Below are 19,981 nucleotides of genomic sequence, written 5' to 3' on the forward strand. Positions count from 1 at the left end.
TTGGAATGACACTGGTCTTTAAATAACTAAAACAATATTGAATAAAGAAAAAATAATGTGGAAAGAATCACTCCACTTGGTATTAAGACTTACTGTATATTGTGATGATCATGGAGAATTAGCCATGGAAATTATTGGAAAAGACTAGAATATCAAGAAATAGACCCATACAGGGGTGCCTGCCTGGCTTTCTAGTCAGGTCATAAAGTAACACAACAAGGGAGGACAGTATTTTCAGTGTATGACGCTGAAGCAATTGTACATGCAGAGGTAGAAAAAAGAAACAAGAAAATCACTACCTTCAACTTAAGCCTCAGATTTAAACACAATTAGTTCTAAATGGATGAAAAAATATAAATGAATCATGGAAAACTATAATACTTCTAGAAGAAAACAGTAGAAAATCTTCAAAATTCAAAGGTAGTCAACGAATGCTTAAATGTGAGACTAAAACCATGATTTATAAAAGGTAAAGCCACAGAGGCAGGCGGATCTCTGTGAGATCAAGGCCAGCCTGGTCCACATAGTAACTTCTAGGCAGGCTGGGGCTAGGGAGACCCCACCACAATAACAATATATCATAAGGTAAAATTCCTAAATTGTATTTCATCGAGATTAAAAAAAATACTTTATTCTTTGGACCGTTCCTTCAAAAGGATAAAAAAGAAGATGTGGAGAAGAACACAGCATTCAGAAGCTTGCAAAGGAAGGGCTGCTGGGAAGGGTGGGGAGAACACTCACGCCTCCACAGTGGAGACTGCTCAGAAGGTGACAAAAGGCAACATGGATGCCAGAAAAGCACACGGAAACTGCAGTCGAGAAACAGAAACGGAACACTCTGTGAGCTGTTAGTTAATATGTCTCTACCAGAATGGCCAAAATAAATTAACCAACAGCAGTGACAGTTCATTGTAGGGTTCATTATTCTGCAGTGAGATGCCCAGGGCTTGGGGGAAGGGTCCCAAAGTATAGAAGAGAATGACTCTTAACCGAATATCAAAATGGAATCCAGAAGACAATGGACTAGTACCTTAAAGTGCTGAATGAGAAGAAACTCAAGCAATATATTTAGGGAATAGATGACACAAAATTTAAAACTAGATAAAAATATTTTCAGACAAAAATGAAAGAGAAAAATCATTTTCAGAAAATCCACAATAGAAGAAGCAGAAGAGTTCTCCTAAATGAAATAACTAATCCCACGTGGAAGCACAAACACTCAGGGTGCCCAAAAGAATAAGAGAGAAGGAGTGTCTGCAGGCCACTGATTATGTAAAACACCAAAACACTCTATGTGCTTAAAATATGTAGAACTGAAATAACCGGACACAAATATCACACAAGGCCAGAAGTAGATAAGTCAATTAAAAATTGAGGGCCAGCAAGATGGCTCAGCAGGTAAAGGTGCTTCCCAAAGGCGTGAGGGCCTGAGCTTGATCCCCAGGGAGCCACATGGAGGAAGAAGAGAACCAAGTTCTGAAAACCACCCATTGTCCTGTACATGTGCACCACGGTGTGTGTGTGTGTGTGTGTGTGTGTGTGTGTGTGTGTGTGTGTGAGCAGGCACACATACAATAAATAAATACACATAAAAACTGAGTTTAGGGAGACGACAGTTGTAAAGTGCTTGCTTTTCAAGGGTGAAGACCTGAGTTCAGATCCCCAGCACCCACGTAAAACCTTGGAAGTGCTGGTGTACACCTGTAATCTCAGTCCAGCCAGTGAGTGAGCTCTGGGTTCAGTGGGAGAACCAAGCTCAAAAACCAAGATGGAGAAAGCATTGAGGAAGACACCTGACATCAACCCTCTCTCTCTCTCTCTCTCTCTCTCTCTCTCTCTCTCTCTCACCAGTAGTTCCTAGCCAGAGTTGTGACCTCCTGCCCATTTTCCTAGTTCTTTGTTGGTTTTTGTCTGATTCAGTTTGCATGGGTCTTGTGCATGCTGACAACATTGCTGTAAGTTCAAAATGATATTTTTAAATTAGATTCTAATGAGTTAAGGATGATGTGGTGAGACTAGTTCTGCTCTGAGAGTAACTGCATCTCAAAAAAGGTCACGATTCAGTTCTAGGTGACAAACTTTAGCAAAACAAGCCTTCCTTTCCATGTTCAGACAGTGTCACGAATGACCAGCAGGATAAGGGGAAGGATGGTGTGCACATTGAACATACATCTTTCCTAGAGTCTGGTTTTGTCTGTTCTGCATGCTAATAGATCTTTAGTGACCTCTGACGCTATAACACTAGGTAGCATTCTAAGTCCAGGTTTGCACTAACTCTGCATAGACGCAGACCCATACAAAACAGGAGGCTGGTGCAGTGTTCATGGCATCTTCAGGAAAACAAAGCCATCTGAAGTCATCCACTATTCATTACACGCATCAAGATGAATTTGCGTGAGCCATAATTTCGGCTATAGATGCCACCCTAGTTCAAAGGAAAGTCAAGCAACAGATGAATAATGTAATCTGTAAGGTAAGAGTTAAAATAAATAGCAATATATGAGTAATAATATAAGAGTGATTTAAAAAGCGATTGCTTTTTTAAAAGAGAGGCTGGAGAAATGGCTCAGCAAGCCTGATGACCTGAGTTTAGTCTTGGCAACGCTTTGAAGGACTCCTTCCGGTTGTCCTCCGATCCCTATGTGCGCTGTATCCTTGGTCTCCAAACACGTGCACACAAAATAAATAAAATTTTCTTTGAAAAGCATGAAGGGATACTTAAAGGAACACATAAAGAGGTGGAGGAAAACACTGAACAGCAGTGCCAAAGTTGATCGGAATCTTAACAGTGTTAATGATTCCATTACATACAAACACATTAAATTCTTCAAATGGAAGAAAAAGCCAAATATCAAATACATTCTTCAGGATAGAGTAGCAAAGTGCTTATTAGGATGTATAAACTAGGTTCGAGTCCAGGTTATTTGATGCTCCAAAACTTACAGTACAATTTAGGATTCATATTCTGTGATCCTCCATGAGTTACTGACTTCTGTTCTGAGTGGGCCATCAAGCATAAGACCTTGTTGAGTTCACCCTTGTATTCTTAAAAATCACTGTCTGCATAATACGCAGCTAGTGAATATTATTGTAAAAACCAATGAAGAAACACATAGAAATATAAATAGTTCTTATTAGATGGATCTTTGCTTTCTGGTATAAGTTCATAAAGGGAATTTTTATAATTAAATCTATTTTTGATTAGTTAAAGCTGTTACTATATTGTAGACACATGCATATGGGCACTGTGTGCACACATGTATATATAGGTCTTTTTGGGCAAAGTGACTTTTTGGTCCTGTGTATTAGTTTATTTTCAAAGTTAATTTTATTGACTTTCATGCATATTTGACTGCAATTATTCAGAAGGACAACAGTAAAAATTTCACCAAAAAGCTAAAAATAGTGTCTAGGGGGGTTGTTTTATAGCTAAAAAAATGCAACAATAAATGATTTTAGTTCTATTACTTAAGGAGTTTTAATCCAGAGTTTTAGGTTTCAACAGGCAGAACAAAGTCATTAATTTGCAGATTTTAGGATATGTGTTTATGCTCTATTTAAGAGGAGTATGATTTTATTCAACACTGACAACTGCATAATCAGAAATCATAAAACCTTCAAAAGCATTCTGTTTAAGGAAAGCAGGATTGATAGTACTTTGCTATTTAGTAGTCATAAAGTAGATTAGGAAGTAAGAAAGAGGAGTTTATAAAATCAGACCAGTAGTTTTACAGTAATAATTTAAGTAAGGAAATGAAATTGTTTTATTTTGACTGATGTATTAGTCCCTGCAATGCATTGCTGACAGTTCAACTTTCACTATGCTGGTGGAGGTGGTACTTAATGGTGATAAGGATATTTCCCACCTCTCAGAACTTGCTAAATTTCCTTGGCAAGGCATTTAACTCCTTTGTGAGTAAAGAGCTAGGTGTGGTGGTGCACACTTTTAGTCCTAGTACTCTGGGAGGCAGAGGCAGGCGGATCTTTGTGAGATCAAGGCCAGTCTGATCTTCATAGTGAATTCTAGGTTAGCTGGGGCTACAGGGAGATCTTGTCTCAAAAGAGACAAGTTCCTTGTCTTAGTTCCTCAATTTCTAAATGGAAGTACAAGGCCGGTGTATGTGAATGAGGCCACACATGAAAATAAATGTCTAAATGCCTCAATTTTGTTAGAATGCTGTGGTAAGGAATTTTACTAAGTTGGAAATTATAATGTAGGCCTACAGGTTCCTACAGGTTTATTATCCTTTTATTCCAGTACAAATATATTCCCTACAGCTATGCTAAATCTCTACCATTATGTATGTGAAGCCAGAAAGACAGATGTGACATTTTTCCATCAACAACACCATAAAGATAGTGGGCTTTTACTGCATATATTCATATATACACAATATATATCCATTCTATTTATAAACATATAAATAATACATCTGCATAAATTATATTTATAAGTATACTATTAATTTATGCAAATAGTTAATAAATTAAGTATATTGAAAGCATATAATAGTGCATATTACAAAATGTTACATAATATGTCTAATAAGTAAATACATAAAAGTTACATACTATTTTTGTTATAAACATGGCATTTCTATAAATACATAACTATTTTTTGGCATTAATGAATAGTGTTGTTTATGCAAAACCTTTTTATTATGAAAACAAAGAGCGTGATTTGCTCTAGTTACATGCAATATTTATGCAGTAATAGTACATCAAAAATGTACTGTCCAGGTCTGGCATCCTGTGATTTGAAAACAGGCAGCATCGTATGAAAAGATGAATGTAAAGAGAAGCCCAGGATAGCCACAGCCCTGGATTTTCCTATCAATTGCCCCAGAGACAGTGTAGGTAGATTAGAAAAGTGTGGTTTTGGGAGACAGTCAAACCTAGTTCACAATGCTTGGCTTTACCTCTTACTAACACTTTGACCGCAAACAAATGACTTAATCGCTAATAAGTAGTTCCTTTGTAAGATGTGGTAATTCCTGCTCCATGACCCGGTTGTGAACATTAGATGAAGCAGTCTAGGTAGCTTGAAGGAGATGCTTCCTGACAGGCAGTCCCTATCATTATGCCCTAGGATTTGTGACACACAAAGAAAGCAGATTGTTCCTAAATTAGAAAAAGAGGAACAGAGTCCCATAATATTTTCTTTAAAAATTCCGAAGCAATTCATTTATGACTAAAGAATGTTAAAATTTTTATTGCTGATTAAATATATTTTCCTTTTAGGTTCCCAAGAATGCTATATTAATGTCACGCCAAGTCAAATAAGGATAATTATTAAAGGAAATTTGTGGTTACAATAAATTAACCCCAAACATCCCATGTTCTGAGACAAAGCTGAGTTGCATTTTGCAGAGGGTGTGGCTTTGGTCCTGTAGAGAAATTGCTTTCCATCTCTTTCTCCCCTGGAAGCTTTTCAGAGTGTTATCTTATTTTGCCGTTAACTTAATTTAGCTTTGCCTCTACAAAATCATCTGCTTTATTTTCTCAAGGACAGTCGGCCCTACCCTTTGAGATTTGGGACAACAATGTGGCCATTCTGAGGGGTACAAGCTCTTAGACAGTATTAGAATATGTTTATTAAAACCTTTCCTTTTGTCCCTGTTGTGGAGAATTCAACCCCTGTCTACTACATGATTTTTTTGATGAACTGAGCACTAGTCATTTTTTAAATTTTGTTCCCACATTCTACGCTAAGCAAAATCTCTTTTTAATGAATCCCCTAGGAATAACCTGCAGATAACCTCATCTTTGGTCATTATCCCCCAGGGGAGGACTGATCAACGGTGAAAGTTACCAGGCTTCAAAAGCACAGAAATGATCGTAGTCTAGTTTTCTTTAAATGGGTTTACAGTCTCAGCTCATCTCTCTCTCTCTGACTTCATAAGAGGGAGAAAATGACATTAAGAAATGAGACAGATACCCTGGTTGCTTTCTAGTCATACACACCATTGTTAACCAGAGAGTTATGTGAGCAGTGATTTGTCAAATTATTCAAGTGACTGTCCAGCTATCTGACTGCACTTGAACTTCCAGAAGTCAGGGGGCAGCAGCTTATCTCCAGCTGCTCAGCGGCCCCCACAGACACATACACGTCTATTTTTACAGTCCATGAATGTTTGAAAGTGCATTCTTTCATTGCTTAGCTAGAGTTTCAGAGTGCCTCTCAGCGTTGAAACTTAACACCACAATTGGGAAAGCTAAATATGACCAGAGGCTGAAGTTTGAAGTGGGTATTTGGATTCGGCTGCATTTGTTAAGCCACATTTTTCATCTCGGTGGCCCCAGGCTCTCTGCAGTGTTGTCTTCGTACCTTCCTTTTTAATCCCTTTTAGAGGTCAAGCCTTCTGAATTCTCTCATCTCCCTCCCACCCACTTGTTCGCTTTTAGCACATTTAAAAGATATTTTCCAAGTGTCACGATGGCAGGTCAAAATCCAGAGACCAAACACATGTGCCACAAATACTGAGTTGGATCTAGTATCCCTCGTACTGGACAAAAGGGAGTCTGTTTCTTTCCCTGTATCATAGCTTAACAGAACTATATGAACTGTGACTGAATATGAGAATGCGTTGAATGTGGGTATGAGATGCAATACCAGGCATATCTAGATGTAACTTTGAAGTCGACATCATCTATTCGTTTATTTTTAGTTCCTTGTCACAACCAATATTGATAGACCAACAATTATGTGCAAAGCCTCTGTAAGGCCTCAGGATTTAATTAGAATTTAACCTTTTGGTTCAGATATAGGCTCTAAATGCACTTTAGGGAAGCTTTGGTATGTTCTAGGAACTAATCTACCCCTAACAGAGTCTTAAAAGATAGAAAGTAGTAATGCTTGCTATTGAGCCTCCTGAATTGAGGGATATTAGAGGATTTTTCTAAGCTTTGTCCCAGGCAGTGATGCGATGAATCCACACATCCTGGGCACCTGGATCCTGATTACGGTTCGTCTTCCCCTTTGGCCACATTCCTGCCCAAGTTGGTCTGTGATTCATTCTGTACTTGCTAGACATGTATTTTCATATTTCTGTCTTTCTGTCAGAGCTGTCCCTGAGTCTGACACTAATGCCACCTGACTCACCCTCTAGATGACAAAATACCCAGGTAAAGGAAGATCCTCAACATATTTGCTGTGGGCAGCAGGAGGCCTGGAGCTTTAAGCTTTCTTTCCAGCCACTAATGTCTCTGGCCGTGGTTCTGCTGTCTTCTCCAGGGACAGGGCTTTGCCCTTCTAGGATGCACAGTTTGCAGGGGACTCCTTACTGTTTCTCGCTCCACTCACCGATTTCAATGTCGAAAATCTTAATTGGGCTGAGTTTAGTATTGTATACTGGAATTGTGAAGTCTTACAGACTACATTGCTTTTTTTTAAAAACAATTAGGGTGAGGAAAGTGCCTGCTAACCATGCTTGAGGACTGGATCCCCAGAACCCGCATAAAAGACGGAGTGACATGGCAGCCTGCCTGTATTTACAGCCCTCTGGAGGTGGAGACAGTGGATCCTTGAACAAGGTGGCTAGACTAGCAATGTTAACGAGCTGCGGGTCCAGCTGTGAGACCTCACCTCAAGGAACACAGTGCAGAGGACTTCCCACAAAGATCTCAGGCCCCTTACATGCACACATGCATGCACGCCATACACATATGCACAAGCAAATAAAAAAGAAAAGATCTAGCTGGGTGTGGTGGTGCACGCCTTTAATCCTAGCACTCAGGAGGCAGAGGCAGAGGAAGGCGGATCTCTGTGAATTCGAGGCCAGCCTGGTCTGCATAGTGAGTTCCAGGCCAGCTGGGGCTACAGGAAGACCCTATCTCAAAAAGACAAAAAAAAAAAAGAAAGAAAAGCAAAAAAAGAAAAGGTCTAGCCCTGTATCTCAAACTTCTGTGTACAATGTGAGAGGTGTGTGTCGTGAAAAGACTGCAGAGTATGCTGCTCTAGCACAGTATCAGTTCAGTAAGAAATGGAGGCAGTGATGTTTAAACACACATTTTTGGTCCCGGTGTGGTAGCCATTGCTTTTAATCCCAGAACTTGAGACGCAGAGGCAGGTAGATCTCTGAGTTTGAGGCCAGCCTGGTCTATATAGCAAGTTGTGGGCCAGTGAGAGCTACATAGTGTCAACAAAACAAAACAAAACAACCCACCACAGAATAAAACAAAAACCACATTTTCAAATATAAAGTATTTCATCCATGACACGTGTAAGCAAAGGCTGATAATAAGCAGAGAAGTTTCTAAGGGAAAAAAAAAAAACAAAAAACTGCCTTTAATGTCAGTTCTGTGCTGGTCCACTTCAGCCAAATCCACAGAAGTGGTGGATCACACAGCCATTTGTGGTCTAGTACAAGATGTTCACTTGGTCCAGAAAAATGCTTCTCTTTCTCAGGTAATTTCAGTTTCTTGGATCCTGGAAGTCCAATACTATCATTTTCTGACTTTTGGCAATTCTGGATCAATTACACAGGTAGCGTTGACATTCATGGGAAATACAAGGCAAATTCACATCACATAATTCACATTATGGTTAGATATTAGTGCCGACACATTGCTTATTTTAGTTTATCTTTAACTTATTTCCCACACTTGAGCAGAAATTCTACAAAAAGGAGACCCAATTTCACTACATATTTACTAATTATCCACTACAGATATTTCCTCCAAATTCTCTCTGATCAATAAAATACAACTAAAGCACAAGGAGAAGCTTGACTAACAGTCACATGATTCTGTAAACTGACTTGAAAAATTAAGGCAAATGTGCATAAATTTTTGTCATCTGTATAATCTATACAGCAGAGTTGCAAAAATTCTACTTAAGGGATTTAGCTGAGAAACGTCACAGGCTATAATGGTCTCCTCCACATCAATTATTTAATCAGAGAACATGTTGTTTCCCAGGCGACTGATGGCCTTGGAAATGAACAGCCACTGTCTGGTCCATGGAGTTGCAGTCTCCTTACAGGAAAGACGGGGGTGATAGCAGAAGATACATGCCATTAACCTCATCTGACCTTTAATTTTTCTTCAAGGTTTGTAATGGAAAGATTCTATAAACCCTAGAACTACAACTTTTGCTATTGCTTCTCCTTTGCCTCACCACACACACAACAAAACAAAATTGAAAGTTATTTAGACTGACAAACTTATTTGTGTGGGCTAAAAAGCTTTGCAAGACATAATTTAAAATTATCATACATAGCTGGCGATGGTGGCCCATGACTTTAATCCCAGCACTTGGGAGGCGGAAGCAAGCAGATCTCTAGTGGGGCTCTCAAAAAAGAAATGATCATATTGAATTTTCACTAAAAAATCATGAAGGATCAATTCAAATTATTTCTTAACTGTCTTCAAGTGGACCGTCATATCTATACAGGTGAACAAGAGGTTAATTGTTCTCACGAACTACAGTGTAGCCCAATGCTGGTGTGGAATTTGACTCTATTTTTACTCTCTCCACTTAAACGTTTTCTCTTCAGTCGGAGGAAAACAGTAATTTACTGTAAGTTTTCAATGACTCATGTACAGACAATGTGCCTGATGGTGTATGATTTTCCCCGTGTTACTTCAGCTCAGTGAAGAACTTCAACTGCTATTCCAGTGGTCATGCGAGCACAGATCAGGACAAAGAAAAGCACCTTGAACACAGGTAGAGGAACACGAGCAAACATACGACATCTCATTGCAAAATAGCCCATGCTGGAGGCAACAGATCAGCCCTTTTGTGCAAAGCTAAAGTATCCAAAGGAAAGCTAATTTTTCTTTCAAAATGGCCGTCAGTGTTTTGTACGCCACTTTACTTACACTGCTCTAGTAAGACAACTCTGTGTGCTATGAGATTTGCTTTCAAGTTATCATGACAGCTAAGGAGGGTATGTGACAAATTTTCTGATAAAATTGTCATGGTGTCTGTACCATGATGTCCTGTTATGAGGAGCTTTCAAAAACAAAAATGCCTAATAACATCTCTCAAGGAACGCATAAATGGGGCTACAGAGAAGACTCAGGAGTTAAGAGCACTTGCTGCACAGTCACTGGACCCTGAGAACCAGAATTTGGATGCTAGCCCCATATTGAGCAGCTCACATGCAACTGTAAATCCAGCCCTAAGAGATCTGACAGCCTTCTTCTGGGCTCCAAGGGCACTTGAACACACTCACACAGACACATATACATAATAAAACAAAATAAACCCTTTAAAATGCAGAAAAATTTGGCTAAAGAGATGGCTCAGCAGTTAACAGTACAGGCTGCTCTTGCAGAGGACCTGGGTTCAATTCTCAGCACCCATATGGCAGCTAACAATTGTCCCTAACTCCAGTTCCAAGGGATCTGAAACCCTCTTCTGACCTCCACAGGCATGCACGACACTGGTGCATTTACATACATACAGGCAATATACCCATACATATAAAGTAAAAATAATAAATACAATATTAAAATAAACAAATAAAATGTAGAAAAATATAATACACAAAATATAAAGAAGTTTCAGGTGATCTCTGTTTTCATGTCACAAAGATGGGGTTAAAAGATGCCGTGGCGTAAAGAAAAAGGAAGCCCCAGCCAAAAAGGCCAAAGCATTTCTTGTAGGAAAGTCCTCACATCTTTCTGATTCTTTTTCTTTTTTTTCTTTCTCTTTTTTTTTTTTTTCATTTTATGTGGACGTGCATCTATCCATGTCCTGCAATGCCTGACAAGGTTAGAAGGCATCAGATCCCCTGAAACTGCAGTTAGAGATAGTTGCTGGCTGCCTTGTGGGTACTGGGAATTGAAACCAGGTCCTCTGTCAGAGCAATCTGTGCTCCTAAGCGCTGAGCCATCTCTTCAGCCCCATCTTTCTAGTTCTTTATCGAGTATAAAATTTGTTTCAGGAGTTGTTAGGTTTTAGAACATTAATTACATCAATATTCATGGAAAAAACTCAAAACACTTTTCAGAGTCAAATATAAATCATACCATCGACATTTATAGTATAAACAGAGAACTGATTGACTGCTGTTTATTTTAAATGATTGGAATATCTGTGCTAATCTTATATAGATAATTATCTTTCATGTGCAGTGGGAATAAACTGATGTATTATTTTCAGTTTATCTTCACACCTTGCTATATCTGCCACCTCTCAATGGCTCTGAAACCACTATCTCCAGCCCAGTTCCTTGCTTCAATATCCTCCTAGACATCTCCACTTAATGTATTTGAAAGGGCCTCCAACCCAAATACAGCAAACTAAATATAGCATTCTTCCCAGAAATCATAGACCAAGGTATCACAATTCAACAAATTGCTCATAAGACCTCATCCTTAACTCACATTTCCCAAGCAATGTGCCATCAAGTTCCTAATATTACACTTGCGGTATATTCTGCCTTCTAAGTAGCTTTGGGATACCACTCTCTTCTGCCTCCATTCCCACTTGTGTTAGTTAAAGCCTTGGACATTTCCCACCTGAATGTTTGTATGAAGCTCGTCCTGCCCAATTGTAGTATTCTTAAGCCTTCCTTCTTTATGGTCAAATCTGTTCATGAAATTAAAATTCTCTAAGACTTTTCACCATTTTTTTGAGACAGGGTCTCCCTGTAGCCCCAGCTAGCCTGGAACTGGCTATGCAGATGAGGTTGGCCTTGATCTCACAGAGATCCACCTGCCTCTGCCTCCCAAGTGCTGGGATTAAATGCATGTACCACCACACCTGAATAAAGTGATCATGGCCAATGGGGCCTTCTTCTTGTTCCTCCTCTATCCTTAAATGAAAAGCAGTTGAAATTAGATAGGAAAACATTAAATATAGCAGAAAAGTGGGAGTCACAAAAAGACTTTCATATCCAAAATGCTTACCTAATGTCTCCCGGATAATTAACTTCCAACCTCTTGCTGTGTGAGAAGAATCTGTCTTGAACAGCAAGGTCAGGCTATTACTGCTGCTCTTAATATCTTGTGGAACCCTAGAACCACAGAATTTTCCAAGAGACCGATTTCCAGTGCTGGAACCATCATAGACCTCCAGGTAGTCATGAGCACAGAGGCTGGAAGGAGCCACGTCGAAATCACTGAACCTGTGAGATGGACCTTGTATTAATACTTCTGGGTGTCCCTTAAGTGGAATCTTTAGTTCTTATAAAATTTTAAAGAGAGATAAAGAAAAGAACTGATAGCAGAGCATCCAAATTTCAGTTGGTAAGAAGCTTATACCTATGACCCTGTTTTACTGATGGATTCAAGTAGTGAGACCAGCATTTGAATAATTATAACATGCTAATAACTGTGCTCAGAGTAAGGGATAAAAAGTCAAATAAGGTATGGTTCTACACCTCAAGAAGGCTTAAGTCTAGGTCCAATGGACATCAATTTAAAATTAAATTTTGCTATTCCTTCATAATTTCATACATAAATAATGTACTTTGATCATCCCCCTTACCACCTCTCACCCCCGTGCTGTGCCATTTCGTCCTCCCAGCGAGTCCCCTCTTCCTTTCATGTGTTTTTTGTATGTACCCCACTGTATTTAATTAGGGTGGCTTGCATGAGCATGGCTGAGGGGTTATGCTAAACCCAAATTATAGCATCTGGTAAGCAGCAGAACCTCAGTAAAATTATGATTTTATAAAGCAGAAATATGAAATTATTTCCCATAAAATACATAACGTATAAAATCAGTGGTATAAAAGAGTGAATCAAATTCTGTTGTGTTTGATTGGATGGCTCTGCCTTCCCAGCACGGGGTAGGGCTGCCTTACAGATACAGACTGAAGCCTGGTGCAGCCATAGGACCCATTCCAGCAATAGAATGTCAACAGAGGGTTAGACATCACTCGATGGAAGACATTTTCAAAGCACAACTTGTGCTGGTACATTGCCTTCCACTACTGTGATGCTCACAGAAGCAAAGTAAGGGTGAAGTTGTCATGACCACGGGCCAGCCATCGAGTGACCACAATAATCTGGGCTTCCTTGCCGGGCCATAGTGAACCTGCTTGTAGGAAGGGGGGGAGAGGGCACTAAGCTGGTACCACGGTCTGCTATCACTTAAAACCTTCCTGGCAGATGCACCTCTGCTTTTACTTGGATGGTCTTAATCAGTATTTTACTCTAAACATATGCATTGTCATTTAAAAAAATGTTTTCACTGACTGTCATTTTTTGGATTTTTGTTGTTATTGTTACTGTTTTTTGACAGGGTCTCTCTAGTCCCAGCCCACCTGGAAGTTACTATGTGGACCAGGCTGTTGTTGATATCGCAGAGATCTGCCTACGCCTGCCTCCCAAGGGCTGGGATTAAAGGATCGTGACACCACACCTGACATTTGACTCATTTTTAAGTAACTGTACCCAGAAATCCAAATAAGGAAGGCATCCTATGTGGCTTTACATTAGGACTATATGGTAGGCTTATTTTTTAAAACTCATTTACAGTTTTTGATCTTCTGTCCTTATTTTTATGTTTTGCTCTCTCAATAATGTTTGCTAGGAGCGCCAATGAGCAGAATGGTATAGAATGATTTTGAAAGAGCGAAAAGTAAACATTTCCCTTTTGTGAGCCTTAAAAAACATGATGCTTTTCCTAAAGGGTTTTGGTAGTTGGCTGAATATTTTGAAACTAAAGATGAAGATTAAGGTGAAATTATAAGACCTGTTTTAACTGGTAGAGCTCCTGCTTCAACCTCAATCCCCACTGGATTGTGTGAGGCTGAGAAGACCATTTCTTAGGTTTCATTGCCATATGGGAGCCCTCTTACTTCCTCTAGAGTCCATCAGGCTACTGATGAGAGCTCATGTTTCCCATCACCAAAGGAGTAGCTTTTCTGTGGACAGATATGAGAACATTTTCTTAAACAATCAAACGTATCTCACATACCTAACCAGAACCACTCTGCTGCTTCTAACGTGGATACTGTAGACACAGTAGACGTTGTTTGGGTAGTTGGTGTAGGAGTAGGAAGGACTCTTGAGGAGCACAGTGGATCTGTTGTATATTCCACCACAGGCTGCAACAGAAAGCAAGGGAATGCTCAGGGGCAATTCTTATCCACAACATGGGCAAATCACTTTGAGATAAGAGCTAAGAACATTTATAGCAATTTTCCTTAAAATAACTTAAATCTCCATTGTTCTTAGAAATCGTTTTATTTTTCCAAGGAAGAGGAAAATAAGTTAAACAGAGGAATATTCTAAGGCATGTTTTGGAAAGGAGTAAGTCTGAGTTGAATCAGCACTGTGAAAACTGGGGAAGAACCCGCACATGCTGGGACACGTCTGTCCCTTCACTCGTAATGACTGGTCAACAGATGACATGGTGTTTAGGAGAGGCAGGCGGAATCCAAGTTGTGTTTTGTTTACAGAAATCTGAGGAAACTGAAGTCCAGAAATGTGAAATAATACAGATTCAGATCTCCTCTGTTAGGCATAGAATATTATAAAGTGAAGAGTTGGAAATCATTTTGGAACTACAAGTTCGATTAGTTCTGTGAGCCAAATGCCTCGCTCTTAGGTTCTATAGATTTGTATTTAGTTATGAGGCTCATAAATATTATACTTGCCCAAATTTGTATTATTTGTCTTCAATAAGCATGAGGAAGCTAAATCCACTCCTTACTTTAACTCTGGCAATTCATAGCCCAGAGCCCTCGGTTATATCCACTAGTCAACAATGTAGTAACCATAAAACAAAATAGAGCTCCATTGTAAATAATAAGAAGCTATCATTACATATTGCTTACATATAATAGAGATTAAATGTTTCCACCCAAGAATGGTAAGTGCTTCATTCCCATACTCATGAGCAAAGCCTGTGATTTGTTTTGTGATTCTAAAATTATACTTAGTCCATATATTTTGATGATATTTCTATGGATGCTAATAGGCATGATCTGCTAACATAGCTCCAAGATTAGAGACCGACTGGGGCTGTTATTTAAGGCTGTAGCTTATTTGTTTTTGTCCCAACTTTTCCCTCTGTGCTTAAAGTATTCATGTGTTTAGACCTCTGGGTATATCTGTTATGAATTAAATGTCAGGTTTGGGTAGCAATTAGTGTATTTAATTTAATGTATGATTGTGTAGTCTCTGAAAGTTTATCATTGCCTACACAACTTCTATCTCCACATTGTCAGGATTTGAAGTTGGTACCATCAATGATCTTTATGTGAAACTTACATTATAGGGAAAGTGAACTTAGAACACTGTAGTTCAGGCAGACGAGGGGCCAAAGAGCAAAGGACTATAAATCAGGGGCTTAACCCTCCAAAGTGGTGGCTAATGAAAAGAATAAAAAATTCTTCCTCCTCTTCATTAAACAAAACCATGAGGGAAGATGTGTTCTATTCTGTCGGTGTCATCAGACATAGATACCTACACAACCATTCCTTATAAATTTTGGGGGTTGGGGCTGGAGAAATGGCTCAGTGGTTAAGAGTACTGACTGCTCTTGCAGAGGACCTGGGTTCGATTCCAAGCAACCACATGGCGGCTACGAACTGTCCTTAACTCCAGTTCCAGGGGACTACGAAGTCCTCTTCTGACCTCTGCGGCACTGCACGACATGGGTTCACTCACATACAGGCAGGCAATACACTCATACACATAAAATAAAAATAATAAATTTTTTTTTAAAGTTGGGGCTCAGGAGTCAGAGATCAGTTAATGAGAAATTATAAAGGCCCTTTTTCATACATAAATATATGCTTTTAGTTTCTCTGTGGATGAAAAATGTACTTTATTTGGAGGGAAACTATTTAACATCCTACAACTAGACATTTACCTGGTCAAGCAGAGACAAAAGGAAAGCAGGAACAAGTTTGCATGTGTGCCTCACTGAAGTGAGCATGCTGGGGTAGCAGCTGTCCACATTCTAACCCAGTAGGAGGGGAAACACTACACAACACGGAGAAATGTGATCCTACGATTTTCTATAGGTCTACAAAGGTGACCTGCATGTGGCTGTTGCTTTCCCTTTGTCCTTTGTTACGAAGAAATGGTCATTATAGCATAACTGGATTCCCCAGCGTTCTCCTTCAGTGTCTGTGCATTCTCACGGTGTTTTGGAAAGCTGGTCCTTTCTGCTACAAGATGTAAAAATGTTCTCTTATCTCTTCTAAATGTATGAGATATTGGTATCTGTTGTTAACAGAGACATGGGGGTGAAGCATGTGTCTGCTTAATCAAGGCCAAAAGGCACATTTATATAACATACAGAAATCTAAACAGTAAGAGTGTTCATTCTTAAGTCAAATTACAAAACAAATCTCAACTCTCCATTTGATTTTCAGAGGGTAGTTCCAGGCAGAGTTCATGAAAAGGTCTGTTTTTATTTTAGTTCTTTAATTTATTTATTTTTATGTGTATGTGTGTGCCTGCTTATCTGTATGTGCAACACATGCATGCAGGTGCCTGTGAAGATCAGAAGAGGGCATTAGAGCCCCTGGAACTAGAGTTACAGGTGATTATGAGCCACCCAATATGGGCACTGGGAAACAAACCAGGTCCTCTGCAAGAGCAACAAGTGAGTTTAGCTGTTGGGCATCTCTCCAGCCCCTTAAAGGTCTATTTCATGGTGGTACACACCTTTAATTCCAGCACTTGGGAGGCAGAGGCAGGCGGATCTCTGAGTTCAAGGCCAGCCTGGTCTACATAGTGAGTTCCAGGACAGCTGGGGCTACAGGGAGAGACCCTGTCTCAAAAAGACCAAAAAAATAGTCTATTTTTAAAGAAAGTATGTTTGTATCATGTACCTAGTTGATCATTTTTGCCCTTAAAGTTTCTGAATCTTCAAGTTGGTGGTATATAATGATGAGTCACAATAATTCTTATGAATTAAACAAGAAAGAAAAAGAAGAAAGGAAGGAAGGAAGGAAGGAAGGAAGGAAGGAAGGAAGGAAGGAAAAAGAAAATTCCAAACTATATCAGTATATATACTCACTGGTGGTCCTATAGGAGATCTTGAACCCAAAGTCTGTGGCATATGCATTTGAGTAGAAATTGAGCAACACGGGGCCAACCATGGTGAGGGGGCCCAAGGACTCAGAACCACACAGGGTAACCACAGGAGTGGAAGAGAGGCTGTGTCCTTTGATGATGTGCAGGCCATCATGATCACAGCTTCCAGTGATGGCAGAGCGATCTACATAGAGCACAGAACAACCAGAATCAGAGCAGAGATGATGTAGACAGTGCTGTAAACAGTCAGACCAAACGTCGACAATTCTGCAAATAACCTCCAAATTACAACCAGAGTCGTGGTTTTCTATGTCAATACATGGCTTCATTTTCTGATGAAATGATGTTTATTTATCCAAGTATAAAACAAGGGCAGACACAGAAAGCAGGTAGAGCTCCACAGTGCAAAAATTCCATTTGGAAGGACCTTGGAATTTCTTTCTCTACAAAACAGTTTCATTCATTGAGAATTGTAAACTGGAGACAACTCTGCCTTCTCGGGGAGCCAGTTGACAATAACTGAAGACAAATTTTGCTGAAATATTGGAGGATGGGGTAGGGGCCAGGGAAGCCATTTAAGCAGGCTGCAGCACACAGGACTGTTCCACACTCAGAGCCCTCCTACTGCCAAAAATACATTTGGTCCAAAAATGCCAACAGTGCTGCTTAGTAAAGAAACTTTCCCCAAAGATTGGGTACTGATAAGAGAGCAGCCATGAACAGAGCACCAGCAGTCCCTTGATGGTTCCTGAACAGCCTGCTTCCATGCTGATATAAACATCAGCCTCAAGTCTTTAGTGATTATACATTTAGACAGCAGTATTTGTCTTCTAATTTTAAAGTCAATCTCTAAACCCCCCTCTTGCAAAGACAACATAAAACAGCATAAGCAGGACTTTAAAAAGACTTGCTGCTGGGGCTGGAGAGATGGCTCAGTGGTCAAGAACACTGTTCTTGCAGAAGACGCGGGTTCGAATCCCAGCACCCACATGGCAGCTAGCAACTGTCTGTAACTCCAGTTCCAGGGGATCTGAGAGTCTTTTCTGTCATCCGCAGGCATTGCACATCATGGGTGCACTTACGACATGGGCGTAGGCAATACACGCATACACATAAGATAAAAATAATAAAACATTTTTAAAAAGACTTGGTGCTACAATGTACTTGTTTTTTATAGGCAAGTATATACTTATCAAAACATTAAATGGCATCACATGGAGCACAATCTTCATAACTTAATTTTATTAACATAAAAACAGTATTGTATGTAAGTTGATGTTTCGCTAAAACATTTGACAAATGTATACATTAAATTCCAACATAAAAGTCACCTGGGCATGTTAAATCAAACCCTTATGATTAATAAATTGTCTCTTGTGACTAAACACATTGTTGTAAAAAACCCCTTGTACATATATTTTTTAATAGTTTCTTATTTCATTAGAATATTTTTTAGAGTTACTAGTACTAATAGAAGATTGTTTTCCAGGTTTACCCAAAGGTCCTTTGGAAAGGTCGTGCCAGTTGACACTTCCACAGCCCTGTAGGAACTCAAGAAGAAGATCTTCCCAGTTCTACAGCCTGATTGCCCCATGAGAACACACCGTTGTATTCACTGGCTCTTACTCTCCATCTCTTCTGTTTTCACTCCTTTCTGGTCCCCTGAGACCACTAATCTGCTTTCTGTGTCTATGGATTTGTTTATCCTGGACGTTTCAAACAAACAGAATCATGCAGTTTGTGCTTTCTGTGGTGGGCTTACTTTCTTTAACATTCTGAGATTCGCCCATGTTGTCACGTACATCTGTATTCTATTCCTTACTTAGCTGAATAACATTTCTTCTTATGGCTGTGACACATTTCCAGAACTTATCAGTTGACAGACATTGACCTATTTGCAATGCAATTTTCTTGAGTATATAACTGAAATTTGCTGGATCATATGGTAACTTGATGTTTAATTAATAATTTGAAACACTGCCATTCTGTTTTGCCAAGTGGCAATATGACTATCCTGTATTTTAATATACATAACTAGATACCCATGATGCATGCACGTCCCAATTTTCTCCACATTATTATTACCACTACTTTTTGTCTTTTTAAAAATTACAGTCACCATATAGGACATGGAACAGTAGCTGACTGTGTTTTTAATTTGCATTTCCTGAAACTTACGATGTTGAACATCTTTTTCATGTGCTTATTGTATATTTGTGCATCTATTTTGAAGAATTGCCTCTTCTTCCATTTTAAAATTCGGTTTTATTTCTTTGTTGTTCTTTTGCTGTTCTTGGAACCAGCGTCTCTCTAGGGAGCCCAGACGGGCCTTGAACTCCATCTCCTACCATGTCTCTCATCCAACTAAGTACTGGATTGCAGACATACACGACCAGGATGAGCATTAAGTTGTCTTTCTGCTGTTGAGTTTGAGAGCTCTTTTGCAGTCTGGATACTAACACATTTCTCTTGACTAAGAGCTAGGACTCCACCTAGTGAGATACAAATTAGCTGTGCACTTAACTTGCACAAGAAACTGCCAAGCAGATTTGGAAGTGATTGTACATTCTCAGCAGGAACATTTTAGATTCCATTGTCCTTCATGCTTGTCAGTAACATTTGATTCTGCCAATCTGTGCTTTCAGTCACCCTGGTCCATGTGTGATGAAGTCTCACGAGGAGGCTTCCTTCGCATTGCTCTGATCTCTAATGACACTTTCCACATTCTTATTTGCAAACCTCAAAACACTTTTATTTCAGGAAGTTGCTAGGTGGAATGTATATTTAACATCTCCTCCCTTTTAACATAGAAACTTCAGTTATTTACAAACGCCCCATTAAAACTAACCAAAATTGTATTCCAATATTTTACGGGAGCACAGCAGACTCTCAAATCTGCCTACTTCTTAGCTGTTTGAACACCTACAAATTAGAGAACCTAGGATGCACATTGATATAATAATTTCAAGCCACCTGGCCATGGATCAAGGGTGAGCTTGTAATGGAAAACAACCTAATAATTTCAAGT

General features: G+C 39.4%; 1 protein-coding gene across 1 annotated transcript in view; it reads right to left on the reverse strand.

Annotated features, from left to right (window-relative positions):
- Cubn (cubilin) overlaps positions 1-19,981 on the reverse strand; it is a 291,759-nt gene that overhangs the window by 27,775 nt on the left and 244,003 nt on the right. The window contains exons 62-64 of the mRNA XM_008833899.3: positions 16,937-17,137; positions 13,877-14,006; positions 11,860-12,077 (exon numbers count right to left, since the gene is read on the reverse strand). Of these exons, the coding sequence (XP_008832121.1) occupies positions 11,860-12,077; positions 13,877-14,006; positions 16,937-17,137 (549 nt within the window). The remainder of the gene's footprint in view (positions 1-11,859; positions 12,078-13,876; positions 14,007-16,936; positions 17,138-19,981) is intronic.

Source organism: Nannospalax galili, unplaced genomic scaffold, assembly GCF_000622305.1.
Source record: "Nannospalax galili isolate Female #2095 unplaced genomic scaffold, S.galili_v1.0 scaffold976, whole genome shotgun sequence".
NCBI lineage: Eukaryota > Metazoa > Chordata > Mammalia > Rodentia > Spalacidae > Nannospalax > Nannospalax galili.